This window comes from Lithobates pipiens, unplaced genomic scaffold (assembly GCF_037356315.1).
Source record: "Lithobates pipiens isolate NorthernLeopardFrog02 unplaced genomic scaffold, aLitPip1_a1.2 Scaffold_3, whole genome shotgun sequence".
Classification (NCBI taxonomy): Eukaryota; Metazoa; Chordata; class Amphibia; order Anura; family Ranidae; genus Lithobates; species Lithobates pipiens.
Window position 1 is genome coordinate 49,441,576 of NW_027507790.1, and position 19,551 is coordinate 49,461,126.

Consider the following 19,551-nt stretch of genomic DNA (forward strand, 5'->3'; position numbering starts at 1 on the left):
AGCTTCTAACTTCAGCTTGTTCAGTTTAGCTTTGACAATAAAACCTGGAAGCTGATTGGTTTGTATGCAGAACTGCATAAGATTTTGCTCCATACAGTTTCAATAAATCATTCCCACAGAGTCAGAGCCGGTTCACACAGTGGCGACTCAGATCCGACTTCGGGTCGCTCCTAGTCGCCTCAGGTTGGACAACATGTAAAAATCAATGTAAGTGAATGAGAGCCGTCTTAATGCACACTACTGAAGTCGCTCCCACTTCAGAAAAGGTTCCTGTACTACTTCAATCCGACTTGTAGGCGACTGGTACCCATTGATTTCAATGGAGATCGCCTCCAAGTCAGATTTCTCCGTCTATACGGAAGCGACTCTGACAGAATTATCAGCTCTCAAGAGGGAACTCCATGCCAAATTTGTTTAAAAAAATTGGTGTGGGTTCCCCCTCCGAGAGCATACCAGGCCCTTAGGTCTGGTATGGATTCTAAGGGGAACCCCCTACACTGAAAAAAACGGCGTGGGGGTCCCCCCCAGATTCAGACCCTTATTCGAGCACGCTACCCGGCCGGCCAGGAAAGGGGGTGGGGACGAGTGAGCGCCTGTTTTTCAGCAAATATCTCCTAAACCATGTAGGTTTAGGAGATATTTCTTGAACCTACAGGTAAGCCTTAATCTAGGCTTACCTGTAGGTCAAAGTGTGTTGTAAGGGTTTACAACCACTTTAAGTCGCCCCAGGCCAGGCGACTTTTGCTGGGACTGTGACATCATAATGGGCGGGGACATCCTCCGGTGATGTCCCTATATAAGACGCTGCGTGTTCTGTCATAGTGAGCAGAGGCAACATCTCCAGAAGAGAAGAACAGAAGACGGCGGAGGCAGCAGCGGCGACAGGGGGTTCCCCTTAGAATCCATACCAGACCTAAGGGCCTGGTAGGCTCTCGGAGGGGAAACCCATGCCATTTTTTTTTTTTTTTTTGGCATGGAGTTCCCCCTTCAGAGCTCATTCTCTGATTGGCCACGGCAAAAGTTGCCTGGCCTGGGGCGACTTAAAGTCGTGTTGTAAGTCGCCCCAAGCCGTGCCCAAGTCGTGTTTAAGTTGCCTCCAAAAGTCGTGTTGAAAGTTGTGTCGCCCCTGTGTGAACCGGCTCTCAGGGTTTTGTTCACGTTTTACTAGCCACATTTAAATGATGCCAGCTTTAACAGAGGCCTCAAACCTCTTTTTCACCAACCAATTATTCTTACATGGCGTGCACACGGTATATGTTTATCTGTTTTAATATGTAAATCTACTATTGGACTGTACTTTACACCAGTCAGGAGGTAATGTTCCTTTCTTGCTAGAGCTAACCTACCTCTTTCACTTATTTTTTTCTCCTCCGTAGATAAATGCCTAGGTGTTTAGTCATGTGATCAAAACTCATCCCAGCAAGACTGATGTAATAGTTATAAAGTAATACTTTTAAACTGTCCTCACATATGCCCATACTACTATCCATATCTGCTAGATGGATTTGTGTATTTTTATTTTTGAACCTAACTATGTAACTATGGAGGTGGGTATATCCTGCTTCTACGTTATTCAGCTGTATGTGTAACTTTATCCCCCTGCTACTCAAGTCTGTTCAAAACATAGGTTATTCACAACATAACATGTGACATTTCTTTGCAGAAAAGTAGCTTTAGGCCCCCTTCACATGTGCAGACCGTTCGTTTGATCAGTTCTGTCATCTGTTTTTTCTTTGGAAAAAAAAAAGTGACGTTTACATCAGTTTTTCATATACATACATACACATATATATATATATATATATATATATATATATATATATATATATATATATATATATATATATATATATATATATATTAGTTCCTCACCACTTGAGTCCCAGGGCCATTTTTTTTTTAATGCAAAAATAGACCATTCATCCATTTTACATCCGTTTTTTCATTTAATCCGTTTCTTTTTTTTCCCCCACTCTTTTTATTGTTTTTAAGAAAAAATAGACACATAAAGAAAAATCTCAGTTTCAACTAGAAAGTTCCAAAGCTTATCCTGAAATGTAAACTGATCCGTTTCTTTAAAGGATGAAAAATAGGGCTTTCATCCGTTCGTAAAAAAGTACTGTTCACGGAAGCGGATGAAAACAGATGTAAATGGATGATCATCCATTTTTCCATAGGAATGCATTGATATCCATTTTTTCATTCGTCAACTGATGGATGAAAAACGAACTAACGGTCCGTATGTGTGAAAGGAGCCTTTTAAGCTTTCCAACTGTAGTCTGCAAGTTGTAATTCAATCAATTTAGAATCCATAATATTTACCTGGCTAAAAGGTAAATTAAAAATGTTTAGGCCAAATAGGGTTATAAAAGTATTTACAAAACATTAGCTTGCTGTTTATGGAAAAATGTATACATTAAAGTGAATTCCAACCTATTACCTGTCCTCAGAGTGGTCTGGTCACATGATTCAGTGTAGAGGAAGGACAGCCTATAGTGGCTACCCCATAATAAGCCTATGGGTGATGTCAATGTCGAGGCTCTGCAGCCGTTGTCGGCGATCTCTTCACTGAAGGCGGCTGCTGGAGAGATGACGTAACTGGACTGGATTGCTCTTAGAATAGGCAAGTGTAGATCTCTTCCTTTTTACACTTTTCTAGAGTAGATAGAATAGCATTTAGAATGGGGGTGGGAGGAGGTATAAGCTTCGTTTACCAATAGGCGGAACCTCTACTTGTTTGTAGTACAAAGTAGAAATTGAAACTCGGCTCAAATATATATATATATATATATATATATATATATATATATAATTATTCTCAATAAATATTTACAACACAACAACTAATCGATTATGAAAATAGTAATTGATTACTGGGCCAGTAACATAATGGGGTTAAAAAAAAAAAAATGAGCCCTTTATAGTACAAAAATTGCAAATAATCGCTACTGTAAATACCACTTTTACAGTTAAAAAAAAATGAACCCCTTACAGTAGTGATTATCTGCTTTTTGTTGTAGTATAAAGGGCTACGTTATAGCTTATTTTTTTTTTGTTTTTGTTTTTGTTTTTTTACCCCATTATGTTACTAAACATCTTAGATCTGGTTCACATCTATGTGTTTTTTTTTTTTTTTTGGTGCTTTTTGCAGAAATTCACTACAGTTCATTTACATGGTTTCTTATGGGACACATTCACATTTTATGCTTTTTTTTTAGCCGCTGTGTATTTGGAACTTTTTTTTTTTTTTTTAACGCAAAACAATGCTTTTTTGGTTCAATGCACTTCAATGGAGAAGCTGCAGAAAAGCATGTAATGGGTTTTACAGCAATTTGTATTTTTTTATCTGCCCAACAACAAATGGGCCAAAAAAAAAATATGCAAAAGAAAACTGCACACCAAGCCTTATGCTGGCCACATGGATCAATTTTCAGACGAAAAATCTTTGTACATTTGCCGAACGAAAGAATGTTTTGAAATTTTCACTTGTTTTTAACATTCTGTTCTTAAAATGAATGCAATTTCTGAACGAAAACCACATCCACTGTCTGAAAATTCCTTTCACCAAGCAGTCTTCTATTTCTAAATTTTACCGTCACTGTGGTCGAAAATGAACATCGATTTCACTCCCACTTACGTTTAGAAAATCGAACAAGCGTTCTTAAAATTAAATTTTTTTTTTTTTTTTTTTTTGAGGGAAGATCTCCTCTAATAGTATATACAGTATATCTCTTCTGTCTGTTCTCAGAGTGGATTAGAGATTTTGCTCTCTAACCATATAGTTGGTTGTTTATATTTACCACTGCATAGAGATACTTAAGAATAAATAGCTTTTTTTAACGTTACATATTAACTAAATTATGCACCGCATTTTTGTTTTTTAAGGTTATTAATCAAAACAATAATTGATTATGAAAATAATCGTTAGTTGCAGCCCTACACACACAGTATGTCACAAAAGTGAGTACACCCCTCACATATAATATAATAAATTTTATTATCTTCATGTGACACCGCTTGCATAACAGTGAAAATTTGCTGTCCCCTCAAAATAACTCAACACACAGCCATTAATGTCTAAACTGATGGCAACGAAAGTGAGTACACCCCTAAGTGAAAATGTCCACATTGGGCCCAAAGTGTCCAATATTTTTTGTGACCACCATTATTTTCCAGCACTGCCTTAACCCTCTTTGGCATGTAGTTCACCAAAGCTTGACGGGTTGCCACTGGAGTCCTCTTTCACTCCTTAATGACAACATCATGGGGCAGCTGGATGTTAGAGACCTTGCGCTCCTCCCCCTTCCATTTTGAGGATGGCCCATAGATGCTCAATAGGGCTTGATTCTGGAGACATGCTTGGCCAGTCCATCACCTTTCACCCTCAGCTTCTTTAGCAAGGCAGTGGTCGTCTTGGAGGTGTGTTTGGGGTCGTTATGTTGGAATACTGCCCTGCGGCCCAGTCTCCGAAGGGAGGGGATCATGCTGTGCTTCAGCATGCCACAGTACATGTTGGCATTTATGGTTCCCTCAATGAACTGTAGCTCCCCACCATCTGAACCAAATAAGTTTATCTTGGTCTCATCAGACCACAGGCTATGGTTCCAGTAATTCATGTCCTTAGTGTGCTTGTCTTCAGCAAACTGTTTGCAGGCTTTCTTGTGAATCCTCTATAGAAGAGGCTTCCTTCTGGGATGACAGCCATGCAGACCAATTTGATGCAGTGTACGGCGTATGGTCTGAACATTGACATGCTGACCCCCCCCCCAACCCCTTCAACCCCTGTAGAAATGCTTGCCGCACTCGTACATCTCCTCTGTCTCTACATCTTATTTCCCAAAGATAACCTCTATATGATGCTAAGCACGTGCACTCAACTTGTTTGGTCGACCATGCCGAGGCCTGTTCTGAGTGGAACCTGTCCTGTTAAACCGCTGTATGTTCTTGGCCACTGCGCTGCAGCTCAACTTCAGGGTCTTGGCAATCTTCTTATAGCCTAGGCCAGTGATGGCGAACCTTGGCACCCCAGATGTTTTGGAACTACATTTCCCATGATGCTCTACTACACTGCAGAAGGCAAAAGCATCATGGGAAATGTAGTTCCAAAACATCTGGGGTGCCAAGGTTCGCCATCACTGGCCTAGGCCATCTTTATGTAGAGCAACAATTCTTTTTTTTTATTTTATTTTTTTTCAGATCCTCAGAGTTCTTTGCCATGAGATGCCTTGTTGAACTTCCAGTGACCAGTATGAGAGCGATAACACCAAAATTAATACACCTGCTCCCCATTCACACCTGAGACCTTGTAGCACTAAAGATTCACATGACACCAGGGAGGGAAAATTCACTGTACTCACATTGTACTCTTTTGTTGCCAGCGGTTTAGACATTAATGGTTGTGTGTTGTGTTATTTTGAGGGGACACTGTTATACAAGTTGTACACTCACTACATTGTAGCAAAGTGTAAATTCTTCAATGTTGTCACATGAAAAGATATAATAAAATATTTACAAAAATGTAAGGGGTGTACCCACTTTTGTGAGATACTGTGTGTGTGTTTTGTGTTTTTTTTTTTTTTTTTTTTTTTTTTTTTAAACATATGTTTCTTTTCCCATGCAGCTCAGTCTCTCAGTTAATGATGCATTAATGTGTTTTTCAGGGTTAGTAGGACTGATTCAGATAAATGCTGCCTTGCCTTCCCATTCATATAGAAGGCTATGCTGCTGTTTCAGCAGATTTTAATGAGACAATGACACTTGACCAGCAAGAATTATGTTTGTGCCTAGTGGATTAAGCTTCCTTTATGCTGTTAGTCATAGAAGAAAATTATTTAACTGAATTACAACCAGTAAAAGAAGTTATGCTGTAATCCCTAAATAACCTAATTAACATCCAGTTGATCTCCCCTTCTTAATGTGATTATGACTTTACTTGTGTCTGTGACTAAGAAGTTCATGTGCGGTTTTTCATTTTTAACTTTTTTTTTTTTTTCTCTCCTCTGCAGTCATTTCAGGGAAGTCAGGGGAGAGCCTACCTCTTTAACTCTGTGTAAGTAGTTAATGACCTCTCAGTGGTGGTGTTTTAACTTTGTGTTGATTTCCTGATTACAAGGGGGTTTACACTCTTTATAAAGACCGTTGGAAGCCCTGTTAAAGTGCAAGTTCAACACTTCTGAAAAAATTAAAAGGTGAACTAACGCCATACACCCTCCCCTAGTCCCCACTGTATTTCTGTTAGTGATGAGTTGTCAGTGCTCACGCATCCAGCGCTGTGGTCTAAGGATCTGAAATCCCCCACTCTTCTCCCCCTTCTTTCTGCAGCACTTCTGGGATGAATCGGAGTGATGCTGTGTCGGAGCTGACTAATAAGAATCGCTCTGATATGTCCCAGAAGCACTGCAGAAAGAGGGGGAGAAGAGCAGGTATTTCAGATCCTCAGACTGCTGCCCAGCTGTATGGGCACTCACGGCTCACCACTCAGAGGTAAGTACAGCGGGAATCGGAGAGGTGAAAAGGTTGTACGATGTACATTTTTTTTTTTTTTTATTATTTATTTTCTTAAAAGGTGATCCAACCCTTTTTTAACCACTTTTAGGACTGCCTGCCATATTGAACTGTGGCCAGGTGGCTCCTACAGGCACAGTTGCATACCTGTGTGTCGCAGCCTTCCACTTGGCTTAGGGCATGCAAAGCAGGGAGAAGGAACAAATAGATTTTTTGTAAAAAGCAGCATATAGTACATATATTAAGGCTGGATTCACACCTATGCATTTTTAGCGCTTTTTGCATTTGACAGATTTGCAATGCAGTCCATTTAACATGTTTTCCTATGGAACGTGTTCTGTAGTGCAAATCTGCAAAAAGCAGTAAAAATGCATAGGTGTGAATCCAGCCTAACACTTGTTAGGCACACATATAACCCCTTGATTACCCCGAGATGTTAACCCCTTCCCAGCTCATGTCATTAGTACAGAGACCATGTATAGTATTGGTGCTGATCACTATTAATGCCACTGGTGATATTGGTGTCGGATTGCCCGCCAAACCATCACTGTCCCACTGTAAGTCACCGATCGTCGCCATTACTAGTAAAAAAAAATAGATGCAGCACAGAGCTATTCTCTTTAGCTTTTACCTACAGGGGAGCTTTATAATGTAACATTGTCAGTGTAATATACTAAATCATGGATACGCAAGGCTAAAAACTGATGCCATTGACAGGTCAAAGCCTATTGACAGGTCCTTGCAAGGTCTCTTTTTGGTGAAAACAGTCACTTAAGATATTGTACCCATTAATATTAGATGGAGGGTGGGAATGGACCATTGCATTATTGAATAAGACTCTAGATATTCAGAATTCATGTTTGCTGGTAGACCATGCACAGTCAAACTTTCTTTTTGCAAACTGCAACCAACATATTTTACAGAAGTATAATGTTAAAAAAATAAAAAATAAAAAAATAACCATTATGTGATTGAAGCCTGAGCAATGTTTTTGCTCAGGCTTGTGGAGTATGTGGATCAACTTTTTATGCCTTTTAGAGAAAATGTAAATGCTAAATGTACTTTCCATACATTCTGTACACCGTTCTGCATAACAGGAATTTGGACATTTTACCATCTGTCAAATCAGAAAACTCCCTTTCAAACAAGGCGTATGTATTAAAATCCTGGATCACACCAAGCTGGAGCTATTTTAGTTGGGAGTGCAAAGCTCTTCTCACTCAGGTCACATCCTTATTTATAACCTTGTGAGTAGCTGTCCAGAGTGTGGGCTATAAATAGGTTCCCTTGGAAAGAATGCTGCATCGAGGTTGTAGCTGTGCTGCCTCAGAGCACCTGGTGCAGATCGCATCTGCTATGATTGTATCTGTCTGTACATTCTAAAACCTGGAATTTCTGGAGAGCTTTGTGTCCACTGGGTGTGTGTCCTTCCCTTGCTAAAGTGGAAAGAATCTGAAACACTTTTAGTATTTTCACTTTTACCAAGAGATTATGTTGGAATCTAGCTACCGTATATACTCGAGTATAAGCCGAGATTTTCAGCCTCTTTTTTGAGGCTGAAAGTGCCCCCCTCGGCTTATACTCGAGTCATCGCTGTCTGCCCGCTCGATCAGCGTGTCGAGCAGACAGACAGCGGCCATTCTATTCAAAAGCCGCGCCTCCGGCTCCGCCTTCGCCTGTGATAGGCGGAACACTGAATTTCCCAGCAGCCTGTGTTCCGCCTATCACGGACATCGTATCATCCTCGTACTACGGACGAGGATGATACGACGTCTGTGATAGGCGGAACACAGGCTGCTGGGAAATTCAGTGTTCCGCCTATCACAGGCGAAGGCGGCGGCGCAGCTTTTGAACTTTACAATGGCCGCCGACGAAGAGGGCACGGGACGGAGGCAAGGCAAGGCACGGCACGGGACGGAGGCAAGGCACGGCACGGGACGGAGGCAAGGAGGCAAGGCACGGGACGGAGGCTCGGGACAAAGGTAGGCTGGACACACACACACACACACACACACACACACACACACACACACACACACACACACACACACACACACACACACACACACACACACGGATGGAGACACACACAGGGATGGATGGATGGATGGATGGAGACACACACACACAGGGATGGATGGATGGATGGAGACACACACACACAGGGATGGATGGATGGATGGATGGAGACACACACACACAGGGATGGATGGACACACACACACACAGGGATGGATGGACGGACACACAGGGATGGACGGACACACAGGGATGGACGGACACACAGGGATGGACGGACACACACACAGGGATGGACAGGCATGTCTCACCCTCGGCTTATACACGAGTCAATAAGTTTGCCAGTTTTTTTGGGGGTAAATTGGGGGGCCTCGGCTTATATTCGGGTCGGCCTATACTCGAGTATATACGGTAAGTGGTGTCGCTGTGCCCTCATTCCACGTGGATTACATGTATTAACCTTATATATATATATATATATATATATATTATAATATAATTTTTTTTTTAGGCAAACGAGTAAAGAATAAAAAGACCTTCAACAGAATTTAACGTTTTACTTTGCCTTAGATTTCTTTTTATGTTTTCTGATGTACTCTTTCTAGCATTGTAAAAGATTTGATATCAAGTATTTATTAGAAACTGCTTTTGTCCTGCAGGGTAAATGTCGGTTGTGGTCCAGCAGAAGAGAGGGTCCTTTTAACTGGTTTGCATGCCGTTGCTGATATATACTGTGAGAACTGTAAAACCACGCTTGGCTGGAAATACGTGAGTGGTTTTAATATATATATATATATTTTTTTTTTTTATAGTAATTTTAACATTCCCTCATTTAAAGTAGAAGTCCAGTCTAAACCTATCTTCTCCCACCCCTATTTTTTAATATTCATTGAACTTTCCACCCCCCATTCTAAGCACTTTACTAACTAGTTTGTAAAGGAAACACGTGTATAGTTGCCTATTCTAAGGGCGATTCAGTCATGTGATCTCCCCAGCAGTTGGCTTTAGAGGAGAGAGTAGCAACACTGGCTGCAGTGCCTGTGCGTTGACATCACCCATTGACTTACTAAGGGGCATCTGTTGTCCACTATGCCTCCTCTCCCTTGAAGCCCGACGCTGGGAGCCAATCACAAGACTGGATTGAAGTACCCTTAGATTAAGCTACTGTGCACATCTTATCTTTATAGGGCAGTGATGGCGAACCTTGGCAACCCAGATGTTTTGGAACTACATTGATGGGAAATGTAGTTCCAAAACATCTGGGGTGCCAAGGTTCGCCATCACTGGTATAGGGCTTAGAATCGGGGTGATAATAGGTTTAGACCTGACTTCTACTTTAAGGTAATACTTTAGTAATTCTCACGCAGAGGGAGTGCAAGGTACTGTAATCTATCAGGGCTTATTAGGTAAAACCTGATTTAACAGCAGTGCCAGTATTTGGACCAGTATTAATGTTATTCTTGTTTTATACTAGCGGGACCATTACTGTGCTGCTATTGAGTTTTGGTCAGTGAGATTTTTAATTCATGACGTACAGCCAAAGATCTTTTGAGTTTGTTCTGCAGTCCTGTGAGACCCGTTTTCAGCAGGCTGAAGTCGGCTGTCGGATGATGTCACACAGCAGGGGCAAAATCGCAACAATAAAGTCGGGATCCGCCCACCTCCTTCAGCGAGCTGCTGAGAGCCTAAGTCAGCAGCTCCAATGAGCATGGGGTGCAGAGCAGAGAGCTGATGTCTGACAATCACCGGCTCATTGCTTACAGAGCACTGAAAACTGCGCATTCCATGGTCTTTGGTTCTCAGTCTTAGAGCTTGCGGTGGACAGATGCCGCATCTTCAGCCCTGGTTCACATTGATGCGGGATTGAAATTTTGTATGTTCAGCTCATTCCCGTATGTCAGTCTTTCATTTTCAGAGACCTCTGTTTGGTTTCCTGCACAGATGTTTATTGAAATCGCTGAAAGTAGTACAGAAACTAATTTTGGGAATCTGTGCGGCATCGCACAGATTTGGACAGTTCTATTGCGGGCAATAGCTGCCGATTTGGCATTCGGTTTGACATGTTCAATCGCATTAATGTGAACCAGGGCTCAAGGTCCAAGCAGTACTCCCTTTTAGAAAATTGCAGATGGTGACTGAATTTGGGAAGTTGTATTAATGGTACATTTATAGTCCGTTATTCATTTTTATTGTACTTAAAACATTGTGGTGCCATTAAACCAAATTTTGTAAACTTACAGGAAATTTTAAAGTTTATTTACCGTATATACTCGAGTATAAGCCGAGATTTTCAGCCTCTTTTTTGAGGCTGAAAGTGCCCCCCTCGGCTTATACTCGAGTCATCGCTGTCTGCCCGCTCGATCAGCGTGTCGAGCAGACAGACAGCGGCCATTCTATTCAAAAGCCGCGCCTCCGGCTCCGCCTTCGCCTGTGATAGGCGGAACACTGAATTTCCCAGCAGCCTGTGTTCCGCCTATCACGGACATCGTATCATCCTCGTACTACGGACGAGGATGATACGACGTCTGTGATAGGCGGAACACAGGCTGCTGGGAAATTCAGTGTTCCGCCTATCACAGGCGAAGGCGGCGGCGCAGCTTTTGAATTTTACAATGGCCGCCGACGAAGAGGGCACGGGACGGAGGCAAGGCAAGGCACGGCACGGGACGGGACGGGGGCAAGGCAAGGCACGACACGACACGGGACGGATGCAAGGCACGGCACGGGACGGAGGCAAGGAGGCAAGGCACGGGACGGAGGCTCGGGACAAAGGTAGGCTGGACACACACACACACACACACACACACACACACACACACACACACACACACACACACACACACACACACACACACACACACACGGATGGATGGAGACACACACAGGGATGGATGGATGGAGACACACACACACAGGGATGGATGGATGGAGACACACACACACACAGGGATGGATGGATGGATGGATGGAGACACACACACACAGGGATGGATGGACACACACACACACAGGGATGGATGGACGGACACACAGGGATGGACGGACACACACACAGGGATGGACAGGCATGTCTCACCCTCGGCTTATACACGAGTCAATAAGTTTGCCAGTTTTTTTGGGGGTAAATTGGGGGCCTCGGCTTATATTCGGGTCGGCCTATACTCGAGTATATACGGTAAGCCCAAATAAAAATGTAATGCATTACTCTGTAAAAGTCCCATAGACGTGTTGGCTGGGTTATTTCAGTTTTTTTTTTGTTTTGTTTTTTTCTGGCTTTTTTGCACATACCAAAGGGCCAAGTGTATGAAGTTCATTGTTTGGCGGTTGCATACCCCTTACGGAGCAAGAAAGTAGTATAGTTTTATTTATTTAAAAAAAAATGTTTTTTGTTATTTTTCAATAAAAAAAATGAATAAAAGTTCTTTCTTCTGACCTGGCTTAAAAAGATGCAAAGTTGGCAATACTAAATTCTTGTTTCCCGCCCCTTTCACAGCCAGTTAAGGCCCGTACACACGGTTTGATTTTCGAACGTCAATTGTGTTATGACGACCAATCGTCCGCAAATCTTACCGTTTGTACGGCACTTTCGACGGCTGATTTTCACTTTTTCCTCAGACAAAAGCTGGATGCGCAGGCTATAAAATTCAAGTCTCGATTTTCGTTTCATTAGTACGGTTTTCGTACAAAAAAAAAATAGTAAGGGCAAGACTATGCCTGCTCAGAAACAAAAGAATACATAGAAAACTATTAAACACGTTGCGTCACTTCTGATATTGTATACTGTCAAACGTAAACTCTCGTATTGTTAGTAACCTCCCCACTTTCAACATGAGACTAGCATGTCACAAAAATCAGACGTACTGTCGTACGACAATCAAAGCGCGTGTACAAAGCTTTAGGTGCATGCTCTGGATTCCAGAGGCAGATTCTTGCAGCTGGAATAACCAGGGCATGCAAATAGCACGGCAAGCGTTTTACCTGCGGATGTCCGAGCAGGGATGCAACTGACTGTGGTACACATCAAAATTAATTCCATGTATACCAGCCTTAAAGTGGTTGTAAACCTCTGACCTGAAATATGAACAAAGCAGATCTTTCCTTCTATAGTGTGTACTTGTCTCGGTCCCAGAGCACTAAGTGTCATTTCTGTCCACTGCTTTGTTCTGCTATCTGCATGAATCAATTTCTGACCGGATTTCTTGATACCAAGAAGTAAAAAGGTGGCAGGGGAGGGAGCTCCAACACACAGCCTGTGATTGACAGCCCCATCTCTGTTCCTGTGTGAGTGTGTGTGTGTGTGTGTGCACTGTGTGGAGGGGTGTGTCCCTTCCATCCAATCAGGCTCAGAGCTCCCCTCACTGAGCTGTCCAGAGTGTAACTTCAGATCCCCCACTGCCTGCTTCTCAGAGCTGAGTGAGTCTGTGTGAATTCTGCACTTTTAATGGATGTAGAAGAAAAGAAAAAGAGGCTGCAGATAAACGGGTACAACATATGTAGGAGGATTTGTTTAATCTCGTGTGCATCACCGGAGGCTATTCACTTCATTAGGTATCTGTGAGGGTTCACAACCACTTTAAGTTTAAAAATCAATCTTAGTGGAGTCCTATCTTGCACAAGGCCCAGTTTGTACAAGTTTCCATTCCTGTCTAAGTTAAGATATGATAAAGCTCCTCCCCTCCTGGCACTAAGCAATGCTCCTGTTATTTAGCTGTCAAATGCCATAACTTTAGTAGGTAGCAGAGGATCTGACCTTTTTTGTTGGCATGTTCCCACCCATTGTCATTCAGCTGAGTGTTGAGGGGGGTGTGGCTTGGACAGTAGGTCAAGGCCTTATGTACAGCCAGGACTTGGGATCCAAGGGGATACAACCACTATCAATTTGAACACAGGTACTTGCAGACAGAACAAATTGCTGTACTTTGGCACAGTTGCTACCTCGACAATGGCTTAGGCCAGGGTCACTTTAATTTAGGGCTAGCCATGTTCCAAGAGACAACTGACGACTAAATTTGCCTATTTTCTTGTCAGTTTAGTAATGTTCCCATCCTCCTGTATGTTGCCGATTGGCTGTTGAAATTTACCTTTTGGTAATTGTTAGGCTATGTTATATACAAAAGTAATCCAGTCCCTCAAAATACATCTCCACTGGGAAATATGTTTTTAAAGTCTGGCACTGAATAGTTGGTACTTAAATAGAATATGTCAGGATTGAAATATAGGAGGTGACATTGATGACTTGTTCTAAAGATTCAAGTTTCAGGGCCATCATTGCTTACCCTGTGCTACACTATTGACTGGAAACAAGCATGCAGTCAGTAAAGTGTGGCAGGAAGGAAAAACTTGTTTCAGGCCATTTTACCTGCGCTGCAATGAAGGAAAAAATAAGGCTGACAGCCCTGGACCTTGCACCCTTTTAAAAAGAAGTCTGCAACAGCAGATCCCTTTTTCCTATACTGACAAATTTTACTTAGAAGTGCTTCTGCTATTTATTTGCTTACATCCAGTCTTCTTGCTTCCTCTAGGAGCATGCCTTTGAAAGCAGTCAAAAATACAAGGAGGGAAAGTTTATCATTGAACTGGCTCACATGATAAAAGACAATGGCTGGGAGTGAGCGCTCTTGCACAGCTCTCCTTTCGGGTTGTGTCAGTGTGAATCATACATTACAGGCAATGTAAAACCGAACTGTGGATTTTCATACCGAGCAACCGAATATATCACTGAACTTTATATATTAAGTAACCTCATGGACTGTTAGAGTAGCTGATGGGCACCTTGTGGCTGGACTTGAATTCCAACAGGTTCTAGAAGATTTCTGCTCCTGTTTTACCATCCTCCCTCCCTCCTTTTTTCCCCCTCATGTGTGATCGGATGTTATGGTGATACTGCTGCCATACACTGGATGAGATGTCAACACTCACAAGTCCTTGACACCGGATTCACCTGTATTGGATTGCCATACGTTTTTGTGCATGCCTATGTTCTGTTTTTTCTCCAACACCTTGGTATGCCAGGTTCAGAACTGAAGAAACCAGTGTGCATCCAGGAAAGAAGTAAAAAAAATGACAGCCGACTAACTCGCAAAGTTGAAACATGGAACTTCTTGCAGTGTAATATGTTCCATGTCCAAAAAAAGGAGGAGTTTACAGAACTGAAGGCATGGTAGACAAGATGTAATCACAGTGGTGTTTTCAGAGCCTTCAATGCATGTTCAAAAAAACGTTATCCTCTGCGCTGCTGTAAGGGGTTTTTTTTTTTAGTTTTTTTTTCTTCCAAAAAGCAGACAAGTGGGTGGATGGCCCACTTCCAATGATTTCCATTTTGGTTTACATCTTTTTAGATAATACCAGGTTGCTAAGATTGTTCAGCCTTGTTGGGGGGGGGTCCCGATTATGTTTCCTCCATAGAAAGATGCATTATTTTTTTCTAATTGGAGATCCAAAAAAAACCTGCATTAAGAAATTATTTCAACTTCTCTTCTTCTAGAGTGGCCTAACATGGCCGGATGGCAAACCCTGCTTGGGAGCTAGGAAGTTTGCTTAATCAGTTGTGTAACCAGTGCCACATACATCTAAAGTGTGTTGTTATGGCTGGTTCCATAAACCATTGTAGGCTTCATGCACTGGACAAAGAGGGCATTTGAAATGTCATAAAACATGCTCCCACCTCTTTTTTGCACACTCATATTGTAGGGAATCTTTCTGGGGAAAAGTTCCTTCCTGTTTGTATAGTACTATATCCCGTGTTGTGTGTGTTTTTTTTTTTTCTAAGAATGTTTAATTTAACTCTTTGGGGTGTGGGTGGTTTGCTGGTTAAATCATTTCCAAAGTTTGTTGGGTTTTATTGTATTTTTTAAGAAAAGTAATGAAAGTATACAATACATGTTACCTTAATGACTTGTTACATGTGCACATCTGCAGCTGCTGTGAAAGTAGGAAGGAAATTGTATAAACTGGGCATAGCCTTTCACCTTTTTCCCTCCATGCGGATTACTGCTTCTTTACCCACAATGCAATCCGCATTCATTTCTTGTGCCCTAGTAACATATGGGTGTCCCCTGCACAGTTATTGGTGTATGGCTTTTGTGATTGATGTGTTTTTTTTTTTTTTTTTTTTCTTTCTCAAATCCTAGCCAAGGCGGGCCATAGTAGGACAGATGTTATTAGATTATATGAAAAATCTGCTCTTTGTTGCCAATGCAAATCCACAGGCTTTTTTTTTTTTTTTCAGAGAATACCTGGGGAAACCATCTTTAAACTCCTGCAAAGATGTCCTACTATTTTAGGAGGGCTTTGACTCTAATTTCAGTTAGTATTATGATATAGGTTTATTGACACTATATATATATATATATATATATATATATATATATATATATATATATATATATATATATATATATATATATATATATATATATATATATATATATAATTTTTTTTTTTTTCTCTGTCCCCTACATGCCTGATTATTGGCATTGGTGCTGAGTTTGGTCACATCTCAAGCAAACGTCTGCTGTAGATGGACAAGTTTATTAGGAATTGCTGGCCTTCCAGAGGAATGGGGGTGACGGCAAAGAAAACTAGTCTGACTTTTTTTTAGGACCATTTTATTTTTCTATTTTACACTACCACTACTGTAAGCACTTTGACTTTAATGATACAATGGGAAGCCTTGCAATAGAAAAGATTCTATCACTTTTTACCTCCCTAGAAATGTTCTATGTACTGCTATAAGCTTCTTCAGTGTAATAACTGACGCATTGCTGCTGCTTAACGCATTATTTAGTAGTAGGCTGGACTGCACTTTATGCTTATGGTATACTTCAACAACTGCTTTAGTTAACATTGTAATAGAGTTCACAGCTGCCATCTATATAGATAGATAGAGGAGAAAGACATCTTTTCAGTGTCATTCTATTTTTGCTTAAAAAAGAAAAAAAAAAAGATTGTGGCTATATATGAATGACATGATTAAACAGTTGGAGATCTACTATTTCAGCAAACATTCTCAACTAACTTTGCTGTATTTCTATAGGTTATTGAAATCCATTTACTAGGCCTCTCCGCTGCTAGTGAAGAAGTTAGTTATGTCTGACAATAGGTGCCTGCATCTAACAAGGCCATGTTTAACGCTTGGCTCCTGAAAAGGGTTCATTTAGAAATTGCATGACTGCTGCAACTAATATTTCATTATTATCTATTCTATTGGTGAGATTGGCAGGCTCGACCCTAGTTTTTGCTATGCACTTTGCTATATGTCCAATGAACTGTACTTTGACTTTTGCATACATTCATATGATCCTTGGCCTCTAAATTTATATTGGAATAAATTTAAATAAAAATACAAAGGTATCCAGCCACCATCAGAAAGAAGCCTGTTCTTTCCTTATGAAAAAAAAAAAGCACCTGCTTAAAAAAAAAAAAAAACATACACATAAAGGCTCCCGGATGTGGCTAAGGTGAAATATAGGACAGTCTGGTTACTGATCCTGATTTTGTTTTTGTTTGTTTTTCAGCAGTTTGCATAAAACTTGAAATATATATATACAAAAAGACAAAAAAGCATTTTCCATTAACCAATTTTGTACATAATATGGGTAATATTTAAAAGTTTTGTGTTTATGGTAAGGTTGCTGTTTTCCCTTTTTGTTTATCTCTCCATACTTTTTTATGATCGTTGTAGCTACTTAACACATTTCTGTTTGTGGCCGTGTGTATATCATTTTTACAAGCCGTTCAAAAAAAAAAAAACTATCATGGAAGCAATGTTTTCTCCTCCCGTCCCCCCTTCTTTTCTTTTTTTTTTTTTTCCCTGCCCCCCCCCCTCACTCGTATGTTTCAGTTTCAGGTATTCCAGTGCTTAAACTGTCCCTATACTCTGGCAGATAGAAGACAGCTCTACAAGAATGGCCTTAATGGAACTACATTATTGGTGGAGCTCCTAGATGGTTAGGGTGCTCCGTTTGTCAATATTATATGTCCCCGTGACAGTGGGAGTTCTGACATTGTACATTTGCTCAGTACTTGGTCTGACAAAAATAGAAAATATTTTTGCAAAATTTTTTTTTTTTTTTTTTCTGGATCTTCATATACAACAAAACTTAAGTGATCACGTGGACTTACAATATAATTATTTATGGTGACAAAATGAAGTGGACTTTACTTGTTTCAAGCATAAACTTCTGTTTTGCATTACCATCGTTCTTTGTTCCCTGCAACTGCACATGGCAGGGACATGTTTTTTGCATTAGACAAACTGTTGTACACCTATTTTCCTGTATATATGGTTCTGTTTTACTCAGTATTGAACCTTCTGAGACTATAATAACTATGCTCTTTTTCACATGTAATCTGAGAGGGTAAACATAGGCTTGCAAATTCTATGTGTGAAGATGGCCTACCTCTCAGTCATTACATCCAAGCAGAAGCAGCCTGTCCACCCTTTAAGGCATTTTGTTAATGTAACTGTGTGTAGAAAATTACTGGTTGCATCTCTTAAAGTTTGGAGTAATATAATTACTGGTTGCATCTCTTAAAGTTTGGAGTAATATAATGTGTGGAAACATAGGAAGTATTCTCTGTTGGAGAGGTAGACCTGGCATTTTCTGCCTAAGTGCGTAGAGGGTCAGTCTTTCCAAAAGTAATCTTTTAATTACAAGAGACGTCTAATGGGCTAAGTCATTAGCTGGTTTCTTATATCTTTTTTGGAAATACAGAAGATTACCCAGCTTGGTGTTGTTTCCTCCACCTTGGGGTGCTTCTTCCAGGCCAGAGTATAATCATCCTGGTGTTGAAGTCCCTTAGAGATATAAGAAATGGTTTTGGTATTTATTTATTTATTTATTTATTTCCCTCTAGCATCTACCAAAAGTTCAAATATCGCTTTAGGCCGGACTGACCTTTTTAAGGACGAATGCCCTTCAAACATAGTTTGGTGCAGGGTGATTTGGGTACTTGTTTAGAGTTATACTTGGCTTTAGATCCCTGCTGTAAAGAGCCGCAGCTGTAAAGTTTGTGTAGCATCTCCCATCTCTGATCATGCTGGTGTGCCATTTTACAGTGTGGGAACATTTCCCATTGAAGTTAATGAGACTGACATCAGCTGGGGGATATCTTGGAAACTTCTCAGCTGTGGTCAGCAGGTAAATAGAACTTTACAAAACACCCTCCATTTAGAATACTGCTATGTGTGTTCTCATTTGTTATTTCATGGTTCAATAATGTCACTGACAAATGGTGAAATAGGCCATGTTTTTATGATGCTACAGAATGGCTATCATGTTGTTTTTCAGCTATGCTTGTCACAAACATCGGAAAGGAGAAGTCAGAACTGAAATGATTGTTTCCAAGTAATAGTAAAAAGTCAATCGGCAGACAATTATGCTACCAGTGAGATAGAGATATATATATATATCTATCCATCTATTACATTTTTCATTTAGTGAACTTTAACCCCTTCAGTGTTTAGAGTCTGCTGAGCAGAACTGTTGGAAGTTCACCCCTGAGATTATATATTAAGCTAGTTTTTCAGATAAAGCACTGTTATGAATGGAACTTGCTACCACACAATGTGATGCCTAGTGCTGACACCTCACATTTGACTTTTTTTTTTTTTTATATATATATACACCATTTACACTTTTATTTTTTTTTATTTTTTTGATATGTCATAGCTTTGCTGTTCTGTCTTAGCTATATTGTACAACACTTGTGTGATTGTTTCACGTTGTTGTATTCAATTTGAGGTATCACAATAAAAGGCTTTAATCAGCACAGTGGTCTTTTTCTCCATTCATTTCTATTTGAAATGTAGACATCTGGGTATAAATGGTCCATTGGTCACAGGCCAGAAAAAAATTAAAATAAATATATATTATTGTGTGTGTGCACTGTGCCTACATATGTGACATACTTCACTGCTGTCCTAGGGTGACGATGCAAACTCATTCTACTGTGTTTTTTGGAGAAGCAGTGTGGTCACACTATGACAGGACTACAGAACCCCCCCCCCCCCTGCTGTGGTACAAA

The 19,551-nt window shown here is 40.7% G+C and overlaps 1 protein-coding gene across 2 annotated transcripts in view; it reads left to right on the forward strand.

Annotated features, from left to right (window-relative positions):
• The window catches only part of YPEL1 (yippee like 1), a 31,748-nt gene extending 12,452 nt beyond the window's left edge, over positions 1 to 19,296 (forward strand). For both annotated transcript variants that reach the window (XM_077461643.1, XM_077461642.1), the window contains 3 exons: positions 6,006 to 6,049; positions 9,183 to 9,291; positions 14,046 to 19,296. In XM_077461643.1, the coding sequence (XP_077317769.1) occupies positions 6,006 to 6,049; positions 9,183 to 9,291; positions 14,046 to 14,135 (243 nt within the window). In that variant the 3' untranslated portion in view covers positions 14,136 to 19,296. The remainder of the gene's footprint in view (positions 1 to 6,005; positions 6,050 to 9,182; positions 9,292 to 14,045) is intronic.
• The last annotated feature ends 255 nt before the right edge of the window (positions 19,297 to 19,551 follow it).